This window comes from Cricetulus griseus, assembly GCF_003668045.3.
Source record: "Cricetulus griseus strain 17A/GY chromosome 1 unlocalized genomic scaffold, alternate assembly CriGri-PICRH-1.0 chr1_0, whole genome shotgun sequence".
Taxonomy (NCBI): domain Eukaryota; kingdom Metazoa; phylum Chordata; class Mammalia; order Rodentia; family Cricetidae; genus Cricetulus; species Cricetulus griseus.
This window is the reverse complement of record NW_023276806.1, coordinates 60,259,738-60,279,639: the sequence shown is the minus strand read 5'-3', so window position 1 is coordinate 60,279,639 and position 19,902 is coordinate 60,259,738. Positions and strand designations below refer to the sequence as shown.

General features: G+C 46.3%; 3 protein-coding genes across 3 annotated transcripts; 2 read left to right on the top strand and 1 right to left on the bottom strand.

The window, feature by feature from the left end:
* Positions 1-1,909: 1,909 nt before the first annotated feature.
* On the top strand, positions 1,910-2,459 carry LOC100757772 (histone H2A type 2-A). The gene has a single exon (XM_027393692.2). It carries the CDS (start codon positions 1,965-1,967, stop codon positions 2,355-2,357), a length of 393 nt encoding a protein of 130 aa, XP_027249493.1. The 5' UTR covers positions 1,910-1,964; the 3' UTR covers positions 2,358-2,459.
* Positions 2,460-3,080: 621 nt separating this feature from the next.
* On the top strand, positions 3,081-19,871 carry LOC100757491. Its single transcript, XM_027393522.2, has 5 exons — positions 3,081-3,646; positions 12,761-13,056; positions 13,431-13,642; positions 14,513-14,582; positions 18,906-19,871. Exons 1-5 carry the CDS (start codon positions 3,238-3,240, stop codon positions 19,350-19,352), a joined length of 1,434 nt encoding a protein of 477 aa, XP_027249323.1. The 5' UTR covers positions 3,081-3,237; the 3' UTR covers positions 19,353-19,871.
* On the bottom strand, positions 12,781-13,166 carry LOC100757199 (histone H4). Its single transcript, XM_027393697.2, has one exon. It carries the CDS (start codon positions 13,111-13,113, stop codon positions 12,802-12,804), a length of 312 nt encoding a protein of 103 aa, XP_027249498.1. The 5' UTR covers positions 13,114-13,166; the 3' UTR covers positions 12,781-12,801.
* Positions 19,872-19,902: the final 31 nt, after the last annotated feature.

Sequence of the window (19,902 nt, the reverse complement as noted above, 5' to 3'; positions counted from 1 at the left end):
TCTCATGATTTAGGGTGTATTCAGATGTTAATCCAGGATAATCTCTCAGTCTTAGAATCTAATAGGCAAATCTTTTCCCCCACTTAAGAAAATATTGATAGATTCTGAAAAATTAGACTATATACACCATACCAGAGCCATCAGCTATTGGTTTGTTTTCAACTTTATCCATACAAAAGATATATTTAAGTTTAACTCATAGTATTTTAGTATTTTGCCTTATTTGAAAGCATTTGGCAGATGTAATCAAGTTAAATTAATTACAGTAGGATTATATCCAGTGCAATGTAATAGCTTCATAAGAAAACAGAAACAAGGGTTAAAAGGGATGACAGGTGAATATGATCAAAGTACATTACTTACTTGCATGAAATTGTCAAAGAATAAAATTTAAAACTTGCCAGGGAAAGAGGATGAGGTAGAGCATACAAAAAGAGGACTGAGGCAGATTGGAGTTATGCTACCACAAACAAAAATATCTCAGCTTCTAGCTGCAGAGAGATGAGGAAGTATCTATCCTAAAGTAGTAAAGGGAGTCCACCAGCCCTGCCACATCTCCACTTCAGAGTTCTAGACTCCTGTGTCACTAACAATGTGGTACCTAACTTTGGCAGTCTTAAGAATGCAGCTGCTAAAAATTTCAATATAATTGTTGAAATTTATGAATAGAATTTTAGGTTATAAGAATTCCAAACTTTTCTGTGGAGGTAATATAAATCTTTGGCCCTCATGAAATGCTGATTTTAACATTGTGCCCAAATGTGTCTTTGGAAGCCTCTATTTTTTCTTATCAACCTATTTGACTTGTATAACTTGTGAGGCGCCTAGCAGTGAAACACTAAGCATTTAACAGGCAGGTCTTACAATGTTTCAAGAAGGCAAACAGGACATCATTATTACCAGCTAATTCCTAGGTATGTTCCACCTTCCTCAATAGAAAGTCTCTACATAGATCAGAATGTGCTTGAGAAAAGGCATCCCAAGACTTGTAGAAATTTAAACGTTGGATTTTCTAAGTAAACATGAACGCAGCAACATTCAAAAATTCATTGTACTTAGAAAATAGGTTTGTTGACTTACACATTCACTATCATTTCCTGTATATAATCAAAATAGTTAACCAACGGCTCAGCTCAAGCGAATCAGGGTGGAAAAAATGAACTCTGAAGACAACTAGAAAAGCAGGAGCGACCTAAATTAAAACACTCGCAGCAATTCTATATAAGGATCATTTGGGGGGCCTAGAACTGTAAGTCATAAATAAGAGGGCTAAGGCAGAGAGACACTGGTAAAGTGAAGAGACGGACGAGACTTGATCTGAGGTTGCACCAGCATCTTTCCTAGAGAAGGTGGGCGTCTCCGCAAAGAGCCTTCGCGGAGTTCAGAAGGAGGGCGACACTTGGTGACTTGGTAAGCTGCCGCAGGGACGCTTGGCTCTCCCGTGACGCCTCGCACAGGCTGCCAACAAAGATGCTGCTGACGACCGAGCTCCCGGGGCGCCACGGTGCTGGCGCAACATGTCAGCTACACCCGGCACACCTCTCCCGCAGCAGCGCTCGCCGCAGGCCCTCTCCGAGGCAGGGCGCACCCGGCCCGCTTGCGCCCCCGCAGAACCCAAGCGAAGCGAAGCGAAGCCAAGCCGACTGACGGCGCGACTATCCCAGCGCGGCAGGCCGGTGGCATAGCCTTGGAGGACCCGGGCCTCAGAACGGCCGCACGCAAATGAGGGCTCTGGCCACGCGCGTGGTGATTCGCGCGTTGGCGGCGGCGCTCGGGCGAGGGAGCGGGGCTTATGTAAATGAGCGGATTCTGTGCGCGCGCCCTCATTGGGCAGGAAGCGAGGCCGCGTGCGAGCCAATGAGAGCGTCGGTCGGGCAATCGGGACTCTGCCTATAAAAGGGTCAGGCGCCGGCGCCGGCGTACAGTTTCCTGTTTGCGAGAGTGTGTGTTTGCGTTTTCTCGTCATGTCTGGCCGCGGCAAGCAAGGTGGCAAGGCCCGCGCCAAGGCCAAGTCGCGGTCGTCCCGCGCCGGGCTGCAGTTCCCGGTGGGGCGCGTGCACCGGCTGCTGCGCAAGGGCAACTACGCGGAGCGCGTGGGCGCCGGCGCGCCCGTGTACATGGCGGCCGTGCTGGAGTACCTGACGGCCGAAATCCTGGAGCTGGCGGGCAACGCGGCCCGCGACAACAAGAAGACGCGCATCATCCCGCGCCACCTGCAGCTGGCCATCCGCAACGACGAGGAGCTCAACAAGCTGCTGGGCAAAGTGACGATCGCGCAGGGCGGCGTCCTGCCCAACATCCAGGCCGTGCTGCTGCCCAAGAAGACCGAGAGCCACCATAAGGCCAAGGGCAAGTGAGGCCGCCGCTCGGGCCCGCGTCTCGGGGGGGACGTTCGCGAACTCAAAGGCTCTTTTCAGAGCCACCCACTGGTTCAGATTATAAAGAGTTGTGTCACGATGGACGGCCTTCCGGTCCCTTCCCCGAACGAAGTGTAGGTTGTCGCGTGTCCACTCCCTTTCCGCCCCCTTCCCACTCTGCGCGCACGGGTCCCCAGGTGTCGGCTGAGCGCGCCATCCCGCCGTCCTTCCCGGAGAGGGCGTCTTGATTGACAGTCCTAAGCACTCGGCGCCACATGTCATGGTCCGGACCCCACACAAGTGTCCTGCGCGCCAGGCCCGCTGGCTCCCAACCTACCCTCCTGAAAACTTCCTGCCCATTCCCCAAGACTGGGACTCGACCAGGACGTCTAGTCGAGCCCGGCGGGACGTCAGTACCAGCCAGGCGCCGCTCGCCCGGCCCTTCTGCAGAGTGTAGGGAACGGGGACTTGTCCCGCAGCCACGGGGACCTGTCCAGACCTCGGGATCGCGGGGGCCTGGGCGGCACTGAACAAACCTAGCTCTGTGACTTTGGACGCCGGGCCGGCGCGCTTCTCCGGCAGAGCTGGCCCCGGCCGTCCTCCGGTAGCTGCCACAGACCGCCCCACCCGCCGAGAGCCTTGGCAAGTCAGCAGGCCGCAGGGCTGGGCAGGGGGCGGGTGGGGATCGTGGGCGGAGCAGATCCGAGCCAATGGCCGGGCCCGGTCCGGTGACGTCACGGCCAATGGCTGGGCAGCGCGGGACTTTCAAGTGTCTGGCCCCGCCCCGCCCAGGGGAGGACGGCGTCTATAAAGGCGGCCGACTGCGGCCCGCAGCAGGTCCCCGTCGCTCCGGGTCTCTGTGCTCCGCTCTCTGTCCACCATGGCTCGCACCAAGCAGACGGCCCGCAAGTCCACCGGCGGCAAGGCCCCGCGCAAGCAGCTGGCTACCAAGGCTGCCCGCAAGAGCGCGCCGGCCACGGGCGGCGTCAAGAAGCCTCACCGCTACCGGCCCGGCACCGTGGCGCTGCGCGAGATCCGGCGCTACCAGAAATCCACCGAGCTGCTGATCCGCAAGCTGCCGTTCCAGCGCCTGGTGCGCGAGATCGCGCAGGACTTTAAGACCGACCTGCGCTTCCAGAGCTCGGCCGTCATGGCGCTGCAGGAGGCGAGCGAGGCCTACCTGGTGGGGCTGTTCGAGGACACCAACCTGTGCGCCATCCACGCCAAGCGCGTCACCATCATGCCCAAGGACATCCAGCTGGCCCGCCGCATCCGCGGGGAGCGGGCCTAAGTTACGCTTCTAGGAAATCGACGTAAAAAGGCTCTTTTCAGAGCCACCACGTGTGCCCCGAAGGAGCTGTTCGCGTCTCTGTCCTCCCGTTCGTGTTTTTCCTCCTGGGGAGGCCGGTTTTGGGGTGGATACCGGGCAGCAATCAGTTTGGTAGTCTCTGGGTGTTGCACAAATATCCCTCCAAGTTACTTTAAGTTTTTCAGTGCATGTGATGTTAAAGTACCCGTACCCGATCCCCCAGTTCCTGCTTGTAGCCGTTCCTCTAGTTATTATTAAAACTCTTTGCCTTCTGTTTCTATAGATCCTTTGTTTTTCGACTCTTACGCTGTCACGAATTCCCGAATTTAGTGAAAAGGCTTTGGGTGCTAAAAGTTGCGAGTGAACACTATGAGACCAAATGTCACATGTCTCATTGGCTACTCCATCAGCCTGCCTGTCTTCTGACCTCTAGAGAGAGATGTATTTTCAACTGCTGGCATGCGTTGTTTACTTAAGTCTCAAAATGAAAATATTCGTACATACCTAGCAGAGTTAACAATCATCTTGCAAGAGGTACCCCCCCCCCCCCCGTCTTGTTTGGGAGATCATGACTTATTACAAGACAGGATTTTTACCGTTTATTTATTTTTCATTTTTTTTACTTCAGCCATTATTTACTTTCAGGTGAGGTATATTGGGTTCAGATTTAATTGGTAGTATGATGGGATACAGGTTCTGTTGCTTTTGTTCAAAATAACCCTTCCTTTTGCAAATTCATAGAATCCCTCATTTTTCAAGATTCATCCCACACCGGTCTCTCCCCTTTCCCTTTGGCTTCTCTTCGGGTCATCTTCCTCCTCCTCTCCTCTCCTTCACTCTTACACCTCTTCTTTCTCTACCCTCAGCATGGGGCCAGCAATTGTTCCTCATGGAGTAACTCCTCCCCGGTGTCTTAGACACCTCAGGAAATGTTTACCGATGGACTTGATTTGTCTGATCCATCTTTCTTTTAAAGTAATACTTGGGCTCTCGGGGCCAGATCTCTTGATGTTATGATCAGCTCTGGGCTGGAATTATGGCAAGACGTTTTAAGGTCCTTGAGGCAGGTCCCAAATCAAGTGAGCAGAACACTTCTAGTAAGCAATGTTTGAAGCCTAAGGTGCCCTTTGCCCCAAAGTGACCTCACTTCTAGCTTTAACTTGCTTCCAGATATAATAATTGGCTGTACTTCCGCTAGCCCACCCCCCCAACCCCATGGCACTCTCTGAAGGTTGATGGCCAAGGGAAGGGCTCTAAGGATTCAGTGCTGCTGAGATTTCTTTGGGGAGGGGGTGGAGCTCAGCACGGGACCCGCCAAAATTACCAGCAAAGAGTGGCAAGGAGAGGAGGGAGAGAGAAAGGGAGTGGGAAACAAGCTTTAAGAATCTTGTTGCTATGAATTGGGACAATTCCATGGGAATGTAGGACCTGACTCCAGACTCTAACTGGAGAAGGACCACAAGAAAAGATGTGGGCCTCAGTTTCTTTGTCCTGAATAGAATTGTATCCACATTGCTTGCTGTAAGAATGAAGATAATTTACAATTCACACAAAATGCTTAAGACAAAGGCTCACATGTGGTGATTGTTAGGTCCAAAGTGGGCCCAGCAAAATGCAGTTCTGGCGATAATGTGTTCTAAGCAGGACAGGAAAGCAGAAGTATTGTTACTGGGTGAGGAGGCGTAGAAGCCTCTGTTTCTGTTTGCCAGGAACTTCCCTTAATCTGCTGAGATCCTCCCTTAATCCATCCCAAAGGTCAGTTTACCTCAGGCAAAGGCATCTAGTTCCTAATTAATCTGAACAGTGAACAGTTTAGAGATCCACCATGCTGACAGTCATAAAATCTACTTGTTTTTTAACCACTTTGCTCTTCTCTCTGCCCACCCGCTGCAAGAGAAAGATAGTCCTGTAGTTTGATCCCTAATGAACCTTTCTACCCATGGGTTGATTCAGTATGGTGGTTTCCCTGTGTCCTCTATTACAGCAATGGGCACTAATGGTATTGTTAACATTAATGACTTCAGAATTGTATTACTAACTTTTTCTTGTTGCTATGAGAAACACCCAACAGAAGCAATTCAAGTGCAGACAGTTATTTTGGTTTAAGAAGGTATAGGGAAGCTGGTTGTGGTGACACACACTCTTAATCCTAGCACTCTGGAGGCTGAGGCAGGGGGATCCCTGAGTTTGAAGCCAGTCTGATTTACATAGTGAATTCAAGGACAGCCAGGGCTACATAGACTATGTCTCAAAAACCAAAACCAACCAAACAAACCCATAAGGGGTAAGGTGAAGGGAGGGATGGCAGTGAGGGTCGGGAGCAGGTGATCACATTGCAGCAATATTCAAAAAACAGTTGTTGGTGCTCTCTGCTTGCCTACTGTTTTAGTCGAATCCATTGGATGGTACTGCTACATTCAGAAGTTGTCTTCCCTCCTCAGTTAAGCTTGCCTGAAATCACCCTCACTAATACTGTGGAGGTATGTCTCCTAGGATATTTGAATTCCAGTCAGCTTGACAATAAAGATTAACCACCATAGGTATATCATTGTAAATCTTGATTATGACTATCTTGGAAAAAAATGATACCAAATCAGTTGGCAGATAATTTGAAATACATGTCCAGTTTCTAGACATGTGGTCTAAACCTGAATATGCCTGTGTTTCTTAGTATTGTACAGCTGGCCTTTCACTAAACTCATTTTTCACAAAGGCACTAAGACAGAAAGCCTGTTTTATTTCTGTTGAACATATACAAAAACTATGCCTATGCGGACAGTGGAGCCTGGGTCTTGTGTTTTCCTTTTCTTTTTGTACCAATCCACTGTCACAGAGAATTAGACATGAACAATTACATGACCTATGGCACAATATATCTTAGTGCAATTTGGAATCAGCTATTGCTGATTTCTGATGACTTAAAGCTATAGAAAAATATTCATTTTACTACCTAGTAAACATATTCAAATATATCTAAAATGGAAACTAATTGCACGAAGTGATATTTTCAATCCCTGTCTATTTCGTGAGATAAAAATTTTAAAATGATACTGCCTCCCATCTAAGTGGATGTTACCATGTACTAACGGGTTACAATCATTCAAGAGTTATAAAGTACAATTGCATCAAATCCTTAAGACAGGGTTTCACATGTGGTAGTACATTGGGCTGTCAACATGGCACTTGGCACTTCCTGCCAAGCCTTATGACCTGGGATGCAATGTTAAAATATTTTGGACTAGGTAGTTTATGAACAGAAATGCATTGTTGACAGTTCTGGAGGCTGGGAGGACCAGGTGCTGGCAGGTTTGTGTCCAGTGATGGCATTTCTCAGAGATGGTCCTTCAAAGTGTCCTCAACACAATGGGAGAAGTGCACAGTTCATTCACTAATCCCATTGGTGAGGGTTCTGCTCTTATGACTTAATTGTCTCCTGTCCTGTCTAGGTTTTATGTCGGTTTGACACAAGCTAGGTCATCTGGGAAGAAGGAATCTTAATCCAGAAAACGCCTCCATCACATTGACCTTTGGCAAGTCTGTAGGGTGTTTTCTTGATTGATGAGTTATTTGGAGGACCCAACCAGTTGTAGGTAATGTCATCCCTGGGCAGGTGGTCCTGGAGTTGTAAGAATGCAGGCTGATGGGGCTGGTTAAGAACACTAGCTGGGTAGCCGGGCATTGGTGGCGCACGCCTTTAGTCCCAGCACTCGGGAGGCAGAGGCAGGTCCATCTCTGTGAGTTCGAGGCCATCCTGGTCTCCAGAGCGAGTGCCAGGATAGGCTCCAAAGCTACACAGAGAAACACTGTCTCGGAAAAAAAACAAAAAGCAAAGAACAAAAAAAAAAAAAAAAACACTAGCTGGTTTCAGAGGTCCTAAATTCAATATTCAATTCCCAGCAACCACATAATGGGTCACAACCATCTGTTGCCCTCTTCTGGCCAAAGGGATACATGTGGACAGAACACTGTAGTCATAATAAATAAATAAATAAATAAATAAATAAATAAATAAATACAGACTGAGAAAGCCTTGGAGAGCAAGCCTGGAAGCTTCCATGGCCTTTGCTTACGCCCCTCCCTCCTCCAGATACCTGCCCAACTTGAGTTCCTACACTGATTTTCCTGGATAAAAAAATGAAACAAACAAACAAAAAAACCAAAAACAGTTCTAGACCAAATGTGGTAGTACCCAATTGTAAGCACACGCCCCCCCCCCCCCGCCCCGCCCCAGTGCTCTGGAAGTAAGGCAGGGGGATTACAAATTCAGTTAAAGCTTGGACCACATAGATAAGCTTGGACCACCTTATGGAGAGAGAGGAGGGAAGAATTGATGGAATGAGATTAACATGAAAAACAATTCTATTTATATAAAGTATAAACTGGGTGATGGTGGTGCACACCTTTAATCCCAGCACTGGGAAGGCAGAGGCAGGTGGATCTCTATGAGTTCAAGGCCAGCCTGGTCTACAGAGTAAGTTCCAGGACAGGCTCCAAAGCTACACAGAGAAACCCTGTGTGTGGGGGGGACATTAATATACATTTCATAACAGACACAAGAAGATACTTTAAACATAGAATTGTTTTGTACAAGGGTGGGAGATTAGGAAGAAAGTGTAAAGAGAAGAGGGGAGGAAAGGAGGAATAGGGAATCAAGCTGTCTATGAAGAGGATTAACAGCCGGGCATAATGGTGCACACCTTTCGTCAATCCCAGCTCCTGGGAGGCAGAGGCTGGCAGATTTTTGTGAGTTTGAGGCCGGCCTGCTCTACAAAGTGAGTTCCAGGATAGAATGGGCTGTTATACAGAGAAACTCTGTCTGGAAACAAAACAAAAACAAAAGATTAATAAATGGAAGAGGGAGTGAAAGTAACCCAAAGGAACGCCTGAGGCAGGAGGCCAAATCTCAGGCTGCAGGACAATAGCAGTTGAGAGGCTGACGGGGACACAGCCACAGCAACTGCTCACCAGGAGGCGTGGACCGGGAAGGGAGAAAGGGGCTTGGATTAATTAGGATTCCTATTGCTGTGAAAAAAAACACCATGACCAAAAGTATTGTTATGCCAAGTTCTTGAGACGCCAAAAAGACCACCACCGACTCACTGATGCAAATGCACAAGGTTTATTGTTAAGTTACAAGCCTAGGCAGGGCCCTTGTCCTGAAAACTGGCACAGCAGCTGCTGGAAAAGGGTGTCTGGCCTCAATTGCAAGGGGTTTATAAAGGAAAAAAAAAAAAACACAAGCAGGGTGATATGTGCCTTGGCTGTTTAGGATTGGGTAAGAGTAGGTGACTTTTGGATTCATTGACATGGGGGTTAGGGGAATTCATATTTTTGGCGGTATAACCTGTTATTTAACATATTTTCACTGGTTGTCATGTGGAGGGAACATTCTATGGTTTCTGGGTTGCACCGTTGACCTTTTCACCTTTCCCAAAATTAGTTTGGTTTTTAAATTTCTTGGAACAGGGTGGCTCTGTGTATCTCAGAGGTCAAGGAAGGGATGCTCTACTCTGGAAAAGTTGCTGAGGCTTATCTAATTTGATTTTTAACCCTTTCATTCCATCTTCTTTTATGGGTGTAACTCAATCAACAGTTTTATAAATTTAATTCATAGTCTTGCCAATAGTTCTGTGACCTTTGTCAAATAGTATCTAATCAATCTTTTATAAATTGAACCGATGTATTTAAAATACAGGGACCAGAAGTTTTCTTTTGACTGAGCATTTCCACGATGGAAAAGGGACAATGTATATTCTTCTAATGCTGTTTCCTGCTGACTTTGGGACGTTGTTGTCAGGGGCCCAAGCAGGCTGAAATGCTGGCCCAAAACAAAAAGGGGGTTTAGGCAAGGGGGCATTTATCAGAAGCATCTGGCTCACAGACTGCTGAAGAGACAGGGAGTGTTCACATCAGCTGCACTGGTCTACATTCACAGCAAGTCCAGAGTTCACAGTCTTTTGGAGCAGGCTGCGATCAGCAATGGATGGTTGGATATGTCTGTCAGAAGTGGAAACCTGTTGAGACATGTTTAAACTGGGAACAGAAGTTAAAACTCATGTACTCAATTGGAACTCTTAGGCCCATAGTTTCAGTGATCAAGAAAGACAGGAGAAAAAATCCCATCCTCAGGAACAGACAGGTGGGAAAACATAGGCTGTACTTTATCTGGAGTCCTTTGGACCTGTGAGAAGTGGAACCATGCTTTATGACTTTCAATCCTCTGAAGTCAATTAGAACTCTACTCTAATGATGAAAATGAGAGGCGTTAGGGTGTGCCTCACGGAGCATGTTCAGGATCAGAAATGGAAAGGAAACTACTTTGTTAGCAAACCAAAGAAAATGTATGATTACATCTTACAATCTTCACTGTTACCGATGGCTAGACTGGGCTTTATGGGTCCTTCCTGTTATAGATGGCTGAGATCGTAAAGGAAAAAGGGGATTTATTAATGCAGTGATGCCTTACTGAAGACTATAATTTGATCTTCACAGACTCAACATAGCTAACCTGGTTCAATCATGTTTTAGCATAATACTAGCGAGACTGACAAGATGTGAGCAAATGTCATTATTGAGATTATGTAAAAGAATCTCTATAAAAAGATGTATAATTGAGACACTAGCTAGGCATGGTGATACACTGCCTTTAATCTCCGCACTCCAGAGTCAGTGGCAGACTTCAAGGTGAGCCTGGTCTACACAGAGTTCCAGGATAGTCAGGGTTATGTAGGAAGACCCTCTCTCAAAAAGCAAAAGAAAAGTTAAAAAGCTGGGTCTTGGAAATTTTTAGGAAGAAAAAAAGATCATACTATTCATTTAAAATTCAAGTCTCTACTATTAAAAGAACAAAGCAGTAATATTTAATAAAACAAGCCTGTACCCTTTTCATTTCTACAGCCTATATGTTTGCTTGAGGGGTAAAGCAACTGTGTCTCTTTCCACCTATAATTTTTACTTAACATCAAATAAGCCAAAATATAGTATTATGGCAAGCAGGGTATCACTTGTGTCCTTTAAGGGAAAACTAGGGGTGGGGTTATAGTTTAGTGATAGAGAACTTGCAGGGGTGTAGAATGTCCTGTGTGTGATGCCCAGCACCGTCACCATAACAACCAAAGCATGTCACCTGAGTCCATGGTTGTTAAATGTGTCGGAACTGCCTGGAGAACTTGGCATTAAGCCACAAGTTGCTGGGCCAAACATCCAGTGTTTCCAACTCAGTTGGTCTGCAGTGAGGCTAAGGTGATCCGTACTGATGGATTGGAAATCTCATTTTCAGAACCAGACTTCAACCTAGAAATGTTTCCTGCTTCCTTTATTTGTTGAGTTAGTTCTCTGTAAACCTTTGTAAGCCTTTCAGAGCTCTTCAGTGAGAATCAGATGTTCTCATCTGGAGGGCCCTCGAAAGTGGGAGTCACAGCATTAGCTGATCTTATCGTAAATTGAGGGTGAGGTTGTAAAGGAAAGCCTATTTCTTTCTCAGCACAAATGGTCACAAATGCTATTCTTGCTATCTCCCCCAGCCCTCAGGTTTACTGAATACCGAAATAGGAAGGAAGGCCCATAAACTCCATCCCTACCACCAAGCTTCCCCCAATTTCTCAAAACGTAATGATTTCTGTAGTTTTGAGATTCGGAAAATTATCTATATTCCTCGTCTTATTCAGTATAGGCTACCATGAACTTTTGGGCGTGTGTGTGTGTGTGTGTGTGTGTGTGTGTGTGTGTGTAGCATGCATGCATCCACATAGCTACCTAAAATGTATTTTCTTTAAATAAATGCATTGCTATGATCCTTACAGCATACCTGAGGTGGTATACACTAAAATCTAGCTTCTTGAATTGGAAGTTAAATCCTTATATAAGATCAGGTAACTGGCAGGGCCTTGGTGGCCCACGCCTTTAATCCCAGCACTCAGAGAGGCAGAGGCAGGTGGATATCTGTGAGTTCAAGGCCAGCCTGGTCTCCAGAGCGAGTGCCAGGATAGGTTCCAAAGCTACACAGAGAAACCCTGTCTCAAAAAACAAAAACAAAAAAAAAGAAATCATGTAACTGAATAGAGACTGCACAATATTTCAAAATAAAAGAATTAATGTACAATAAAAATAAAAACCCAAAACCTCTAACAATCTGGGCCATAGGGAAGAGTGGCATGCTGTGTTCTTGACTGAGAATTTGCTTTTGCCTTACCAACATTAAACTGCACCGTCTGTGCTGATGGGGGGATGGGCATGTTTTGGCAAGTCTCTTTCTAGACATATCCCAACATGCTGCATACCTGAATGGCTTCCACTAAGTTATATTAGTGTGCCTCAACTTCCTGCTCATGGTTTTCTTTGTGATAGGGTCTTGTGGTGCAGGTTTGCCTCAAATCGGCACAAAGCCGGTGTGTGGGGCGGGGCAAACCTTTAATCTCTGCAGAGAGGTGGATTTGTGAACTCGAGGCCAGCCTGGCCTACGGGGAGATTTCCAGGACTGCCAAGGCTACAGAAACAACCCACCCCTCCCCCGCAAAAAAAAAAAAAAAAAAAAAAAAAAAGGGAAAGCAGGCAGGCTGAGCAACCCATGGAAAAAAGCCCAGCGTCACTTTTCCATAGCCTCTCTGCATCAGCTCTTACCTTAGATCCCTGTTCTAACTGCTTTAAAAAAAGAATGTAGAAGTGAGCCTCATAACCCTAATCCTCCTGCTCCCTCCCTAACTGCTGGGACGACCGCCATTACACATGGCTTGCTTGTGACCAGAGATTAAACTGGTTATTGCACTGGAGTTCCAGGCCACAATTCCCTACACCGGTGGCTAAACTGGAGAGCCTTCCTAAGGCATCTCTGGCCACATAAGCCCATAGCACCTTTAAATCAGCCGTACCGTCGCTGGAAACTGAACCGAAGCAGCCCCTGCCAGGGATGTTAACCGATAAGGGAAGCTAGGCTTAATGGATGGCACTAAACCCAGACTCAACCCAGCGACTCCATTTTGTGGACGCGCCTTCACCTTACGGAGTCTAAGTCAAGACTGCAACCTGGTCAGACAGACGCAGTCGTAGTCAGGAGAGTGCCAGCTCTCCTGATGAGCTTGTGGTTGGCCCTAAAAAGGGCCGTTAGGGATGGGCGGGATGAAGCAGTGGTGGCGCAATTTAGCCTCCGAAGCCATACAGGGTGCGGCCCTGGCGCTTGAGCGCGTAGACTACATCCATGGCGGTGACGGTCTTGCGCTTGGCGTGCTCGGTGTAGGTGACGGCGTCGCGGATCACGTTCTCCAGGAACACCTTCAGCACCCCGCGGGTCTCCTCGTAGATGAGGCCGGAGATGCGCTTGACACCACCACGTCGCGCCAAGCGGCGGATGGCGGGCTTGGTGATGCCCTGGATGTTGTCACGCAAGACCTTGCGGTGGCGCTTGGCGCCCCCTTTGCCTAGGCCCTTTCCACCCTTTCCTCTTCCAGACATGGTCAGTGCAGTTCAGACACCAGCCTGTGAAGCACTGAACGTGGCGTCCCTCTGATATACGAGGGGATCGGACCAGATTGAAAACCGAAAAGCGCGCGGGCGGGAACCTTTCTAAGTCGTCCTGGCTTTAGATATTGCGTCATTTCCCTGTTTTTCTTCTCTTCTCTGCCCTCTACCGGTCCCTCGTATTACCTTGCCTTTCCTTTTTCTTTTTCTTTTTAGTTTTCTTATGTTGTAATGCCATGGTCCCTGGGAGAATTCAGATCCCCAAATAAAACTTAGAAGACCGCAGTCTTTTACGACTCTGTTTCTTCCAGTCTGTGGGTTGCTGGACCGCACGAAAGCTAAAAGGACAAAAGACTGGAGAAAGAGAAAGGGAATTCAGAGACGAAAAGGGGACACGCCGCATCGAAGGCCCCGAGCTACGGTTAGAGAAGACCGCTGCAAAAGTCCAGCAGCGAGGGTACCATAATCGGAAGCTGCGGAGCCAGGAATGTGTGTGCAAGGGCCAGTTCGCGGGCGGTTCTGAGTATACTCGCTGCTTTGTTGAAATAGACAGTTTTCGGCTCAAACAGAAACTAGGTCCTAGGAAAATTCGTCTGAGGATGCTTCGGAGCTTCCTTGATTAGATCAGTGGGTCCCCAAGGACCTCTTCCCAAAGACCTGCTGACTAGCAGAGCCTGGGAGAGCTGCCACACTCGTTTCGACTAGTCCTTTGAGGTCTGCCGGTGTTTTCGGCCTGGGAATGGTTCCCAAACTGGGCCCCCATGCAGCTGAATAAATTAACTTTTTGCAAGTGTGTATCTGCTTCATACAGTGGCGCCCTGGGAATTTGAGCCTGGACTGATAGCATGTTCCTGGTTCCCAGGGCCCTCCATCTAAAAATCATGAGACAGCATTTCTTTCTAAAGCAGAAAGAATTGTAGTGGGTTGTTTCGTTTTGTTTTTTTCTGGGAAAAAATAAAGTCTAAAACAATAATCCTATATGCCTTGTCTTATATGTACTGATGAACCCTTGATTCCCCCACTAACAATCCGGATTTTCTGGCTGCAGGCTTGTAGGTAGATATGGGAGGATTGAGTTAGGCTCAGGGCTTAGAACACCACCGCCCCCTCCCCCCCCCAAAAAAACACCCAAAATCCTCATGCTTTAAACCTAAGGCCTGTGAAACCTGTTTGTTTCTTGGGGGGTAGGGGACTTATTCCCTAACCCCCTTAAACCTGGACAGTTGTATAAGGCTCTTGTCTGATTGACACTGTGGTCACAGCATGGAAATGCCCACACCCAAACCGGCACCCTAGCATTCACAGATCTCCGGTCCAGGAGCTTCCTGGCCGACATTGCTGTTTTCTCAATTCTGTAGCAGTTCCTGGAAGATATGTTACTTCACACCTCTAGGTGTTTTACCGACTCCTCCACACCTTCGAATTCTGTTTATTCCTTTTTGGAAATTGAAGTGCAGCAGAAGGTCAGTAATTGCTTATGAATGGACAGGACCTGCATTTGACTCTTTAAACACTAGTTAAAAAAAAAAAAGATAAAATTGCAAAATAAAACAACCACATGCCAAGGCTGAAGGACTTTGGTACCAGGGCCCTAGGCATAATCAGAGACTGTTTACTGTCTTCTTATTTGAGAGGTATGGAGAATATGTGCCTACTGTGGACATGAGAATCATTTTGAACTGAAGGGTTGAGATCCTGAAATCTCTTCTCTGTCTCAAAGTGGAACCTGCAAAAGAAAAAGAAGTCAGCACATTAAACTTGCTGAAAATAACCCTGGGGTGGGGGGTGGGGAGGGCAGGTGACTCTGACTTTCTCTTTTCAGAGCTGAGAACTTAGACCATTCCTAAGCAGACTTGTCTCAGGACTATCCAGTCCCTATCTATTTTCCTAAGAGCTATTTATTCTCCCTAAAAGTCATCTGATTTTTCCATAAGTGACGCCACTTTGACCCCAAGTCCTAACCACCCAGTTTGAACTACTCATCGGTCAAGAATTCCCACATCTGTGCTCAATACACATATTTAGAAGAAAACAACATATTTAAAAGAAAACAAATTGTCTTGACCTATCTTTTTCTTGTAAGAGTCAGTTCCAAATAAGAAACTATGAAAGTTAAAGCAAAAAACTTATCCTGTAATTTTTAAAAAGCCCTTAAAATATTTCATTTTTAGCATTTATGCAGGCCCCATGAGGATAGCTACTGGAATAAAACAACAACACTTTATACATCTCTGAAATATTGTAATATATTACTAGACTCCAGAACATTCCAGTGAAGTATTGTATTATACTAAGCTGCCGTCTATAGGCAGTAACTGTGACTGACCAGGAAGAAAACCTGTGCTCATTTCCATCCAATAAATAGCAAGGTACTGGATGCATTGGTCTGTTACAAAATGGAGTAAGGAAAGAACCCTAAATTCCTGTGATTTTTTAATTTGGTTCTGGGTTGCAGACCAGACAAAATAAAAAGCAAATCAGGTATATAGCCTGAGCAGCCCACAGACCAAAATCTCAAATTGTCACAGTTGGTGTTCTAATATAACTCTGGAGGTACTTGAATCCAAACACAAAACTTAGTTCACACTTTTGTATTAAAAACAAACACAGGTGCATACAAAATACTTCATGCCCAATAATTCATTTATTTAAATTTTCTGTTTGCTTATTTGTTGTATGGAAAATTTAAGTTTCTTGTTTTCACCCCAATTAGTAAAATTCCAGTTCTCAGTCTTAAACTTCAGGCCCTTGTAATTTGTTTTGTTTTGAGATAGGATCTCACTGTGTAGCTCTGGCTGTCCTGGAATGACCTCACTATGTAGAGCAGGCTGGCCTGGAACTCACAGAGATCCTGCCTCTGCCTCCCCTGTGCTGGGATTAAAGGCATGCACTCTTATACCCTGCTGTTATGGTAGAAGCTTCACCCTAGCCCTTGGCATCCATATACCCAAAGAGTCTGGAATGTTATGGTGGAAGCTTCACCCCAGCCCTTGGCATCCATATACCCAAAGAGTCTGGAATGTTATGGTGGATTCCACACAAGCCCACTCCCCTATCTCCCTCCAAACCCTGATGCATCTCAGAAATCGACAAATGATGACCCCTCCCCCAGAGATCCTCAAGACCACTCCCACAGGGTATTTACACTGCTCCCCAGAAAATAGATGTGTGGTTTTCTAGTCTCTCTTTCCTGTCCCCCCTCTAGGAAACTGGAAGGCAATCCATGAGGGTTGTATGCATTAAAGGTAGGCTTTTTCTAATTCAGTTTGATTTGGTCTCATTTGGGTTGCTGCATCAGTGGAGAGGCTTATGGGGTGTAGAAACTTTTCACCTGCTTCACCCTTTTGGGGGTATATTTTAATGAAAAATTTCAGGGCTTTTCTGAGAAATTGTTCCTCTGCCCCATAACTGCAGACAAATGGTTTCTTTGGTATCATAACCCCTTCTGGTGAGAGATTGGATCCAGAACTTCACATGAATGTTATTCCAGTGTCCAATATGTGAGAACCAAGCACAACTGAACTAATATAAGTCTGAATTGTTATTAAAGGCAATATATAGTGGAAGGAATAAAAATTAAGCTTACCCAGGCATCAGGGATATGGTATTTCAGAAAGTGGTCCTGATAACCCTTGGAAGTTTCCTTTTTTGTTTCTAACTTCTTGCCTTGGGATTCACATTCACAGTGGCATCCCTGTTTCTGAAAAGTAGAAAACTCTTACAAGCATAATTTTAAAAGTTAGAAAAGGGGAAGTCTCTTGGGATTTTCTTATTGTCTGTTAAGTAAAATAAACCCTACGACTCTTAGATTCTATATTTGAATATAGCAGTTTTCTCTTACCCTCAGAGGATGCAGTCCAAGATCCAGGGCCAATACCTGAGCATACAGATAACGCTGTACATTACATATGCAGCACTATATGTTTCTCTACAGTATATGTATATATGCTTATTGTAAAGTTTAACTTATAAGTTAGGCTCAGTAAAAAGAGCAAAAGCAACAATAGTAAAACAGAACATTCTTTAGTTAAATTTGCACTTCAGAGTGCCCAAGATCACCAGTCCCTGAACACAGGCACTCAATGCCTTGGCAGATACTCTGAGAATGAAGATTGCTACAACGTGATTAATTTGTGCTTAGCAGGGAGATGGTGGACAAGGAGGTGATTTATGTCCTGGGTGAGAAGGCATGACATTTCATCACTGTACTAGGAATGGGCATGCAATGTAAAACTTTTGACTTTTATCCTGGAATTTTTCACTGTTAAGGGCAGAAATGAAAACCTCAGAAAAGTGGCATTAGCATATGGAGTTTGAGAATCTTGCAGATTTAAATGAGCCCACCCATACATTATGCTCGAGTGTATACATTACAAAGAAAATCTGACAAGGAAATGTGACAGTTGGGTGGGCACCGTCCAGATTCCAGGGGCAGTTTCCCCTTCTGATGGGAGTTCATGGGAGAAGTTTGAGATGTTCTAGAGGGTTTACTGCAGAATAGGAAGATGTTTCTGAGCTACAAAGTTTTACCAGCTGACCCAGTTGCTCCGGATTAAAACACTGCTAGAAAAGGACTACAGGAAGGGTGACCATTCACACCAGTGATGCTTTTGTGCCCCGTTTTGGAAATTGCTTCTGCTCCTGAGGGATTCTTAACGAAATTAATTAAACTGGCAAACTTCTACATGTGATTAGTCTTTTGGAATCCCTTTAAAATCAATTTCATTTCATTTGGATTTCAGCAAGAAGATAATACACACTGGCACCATCAAGGTAAGTTTTAAAAAACTTATAGTCAATATGTCTGTCTCAGCATTTCTCTTTTCTTCTTTTTAAACAAAAGAATAACAGGGCCTCTTTTTGTTTTTAGGTTTGACTTTTCAGAAGGGTTGTAGGTAATGCTTTAAAAAAAATCAGACATGCTATTAAAAGTTTTATATTATTTAGCATAACTATAACATGCACTTTCCAAAACATGCCAAGTAGCCGAAAGGTTAAAAACAAAACAAAACACTTTACTGGTCTTGGGAATAATATAGAAAATATTAGACGTTTAATAAAACATTTAATCTTTGTGGGAAAACACTGTTAGCACCTCAGTCATCAATAAATGACTGGTTTGCTTTGAAAGATATTTTAATGTGTCACCTGGATGATAAGGGTTTGGTTATTTAGTAACTATTCTCTACTGCAAAGAAGGTATTGATACTTCTAGTCTTATCCGTTGACAAATAAGCCCTTCATCTGCAGGACTTAATTGGTCTTTAGTGTAGGAATGAGGGGGAGGGTGTACACTAGAGGGGAGGCGGGCAGGGGCATCAAACAGAACTTGGGTCAGTGTGTAGGGCAATTTTGGCCGGGTTCAGAAGTAGATAAAATGTTGAGTTTATTTTAGTTCCTTATGGTTATGAAAGCTTCCAAACCGCGGGACACAGTGCCTGAAGCTAAATAAATGCTAACTGTGGGAGAAGTGGTGACTTAACGACAAACTGAATCGCAGTACGGGAAAGAGGCAAGCTTTTTTCCGAAGGAACCTGTTAGGGCACACGGTGTGTAAAACACTATGCACTGCTTTCAGAAAAGTTACATCAACTGAAAAGAACCATCTTTCCAAACGCTCCGTGGTCCGTAGATACAGGAAGAAGAGGGGAAAGGATCAGGAAAGACGGCGCAGTGTAACCATCTCGTGACTCGGCAAAGAGGATCGAATTCTACCCAATCAGACTGCAAATCCAGGAACTCCTGTTTTTCTGGACCAATCAAGACGAAGATAAGTCTATAAATAGGGCCACCAGGCGCCTGCAAGCCAAAGTCGCAAAAACATGGCTCGCACCAAGCAGACGGCCCGCAAGTCCACCGGCGGCAAGGCCCCGCGCAAGCAGCTGGCCACCAAGGCTGCCCGCAAGAGCGCGCCGGCCACGGGCGGCGTCAAGAAGCCGCACCGCTACCGGCCCGGCACCGTGGCGCTGCGCGAGATCCGGCGCTACCAGAAGTCCACCGAGCTGCTGATCCGCAAGCTGCCGTTCCAGCGCCTGGTGCGCGAGATCGCGCAGGACTTCAAGACCGACCTGCGCTTCCAGAGCTCGGCCGTCATGGCGCTGCAGGAGGCGAGCGAGGCCTACCTGGTGGGGCTGTTCGAGGACACCAACCTGTGCGCCATCCACGCCAAGCGCGTCACCATCATGCCCAAGGACATCCAGCTGGCCCGCCGCATCCGCGGGGAGCGGGCCTAAGTTACGCTTCTGGAAAATCGACGTTAAAAGGCTCTTTTCAGAGCCACCTATGTTGTCATTAAGAGCAGCTGTGTCAGCTTTGCACTGAGAATGAGGCAAGGCCCAAACCTGATTTTGCAAACGTATCCCCAAGTGTGTCAGCCCTAGCAGTTGTGATTGAGGATTGAAACGTGTAATTTCGATCCGCTTAGGTGTGGGTCGAGCCCAGGAAGAGCTCTAGGAGTTCTCGGGTAGAAACAGTCTGTGTTGATTTCAGTTCAGCCACCAAGTGTGATAGCCCAGAAAGGGAGGTTAATTTGTTTCAACCTGGTGCGTTAGGAAAGAAGGAAGAACAGGTGGGGGGGAGCCGCGGCTCTCATTTACCAGCCTCCATGAAATGCAGTGCTGCGATTGGCTAAGAAGACTGCTCTCTAATCACCAAACCAAGGCGCGCAGCCAGTGTCTATTTGCGTAGGCTCCGCCTTCTTGACTCTAACTCGAGAGTAAATTAGCCAATAAAAATGTGGTGCTGTGAGGGCCTTCATTTGCATACAAGCTCTATAAGTAGCGC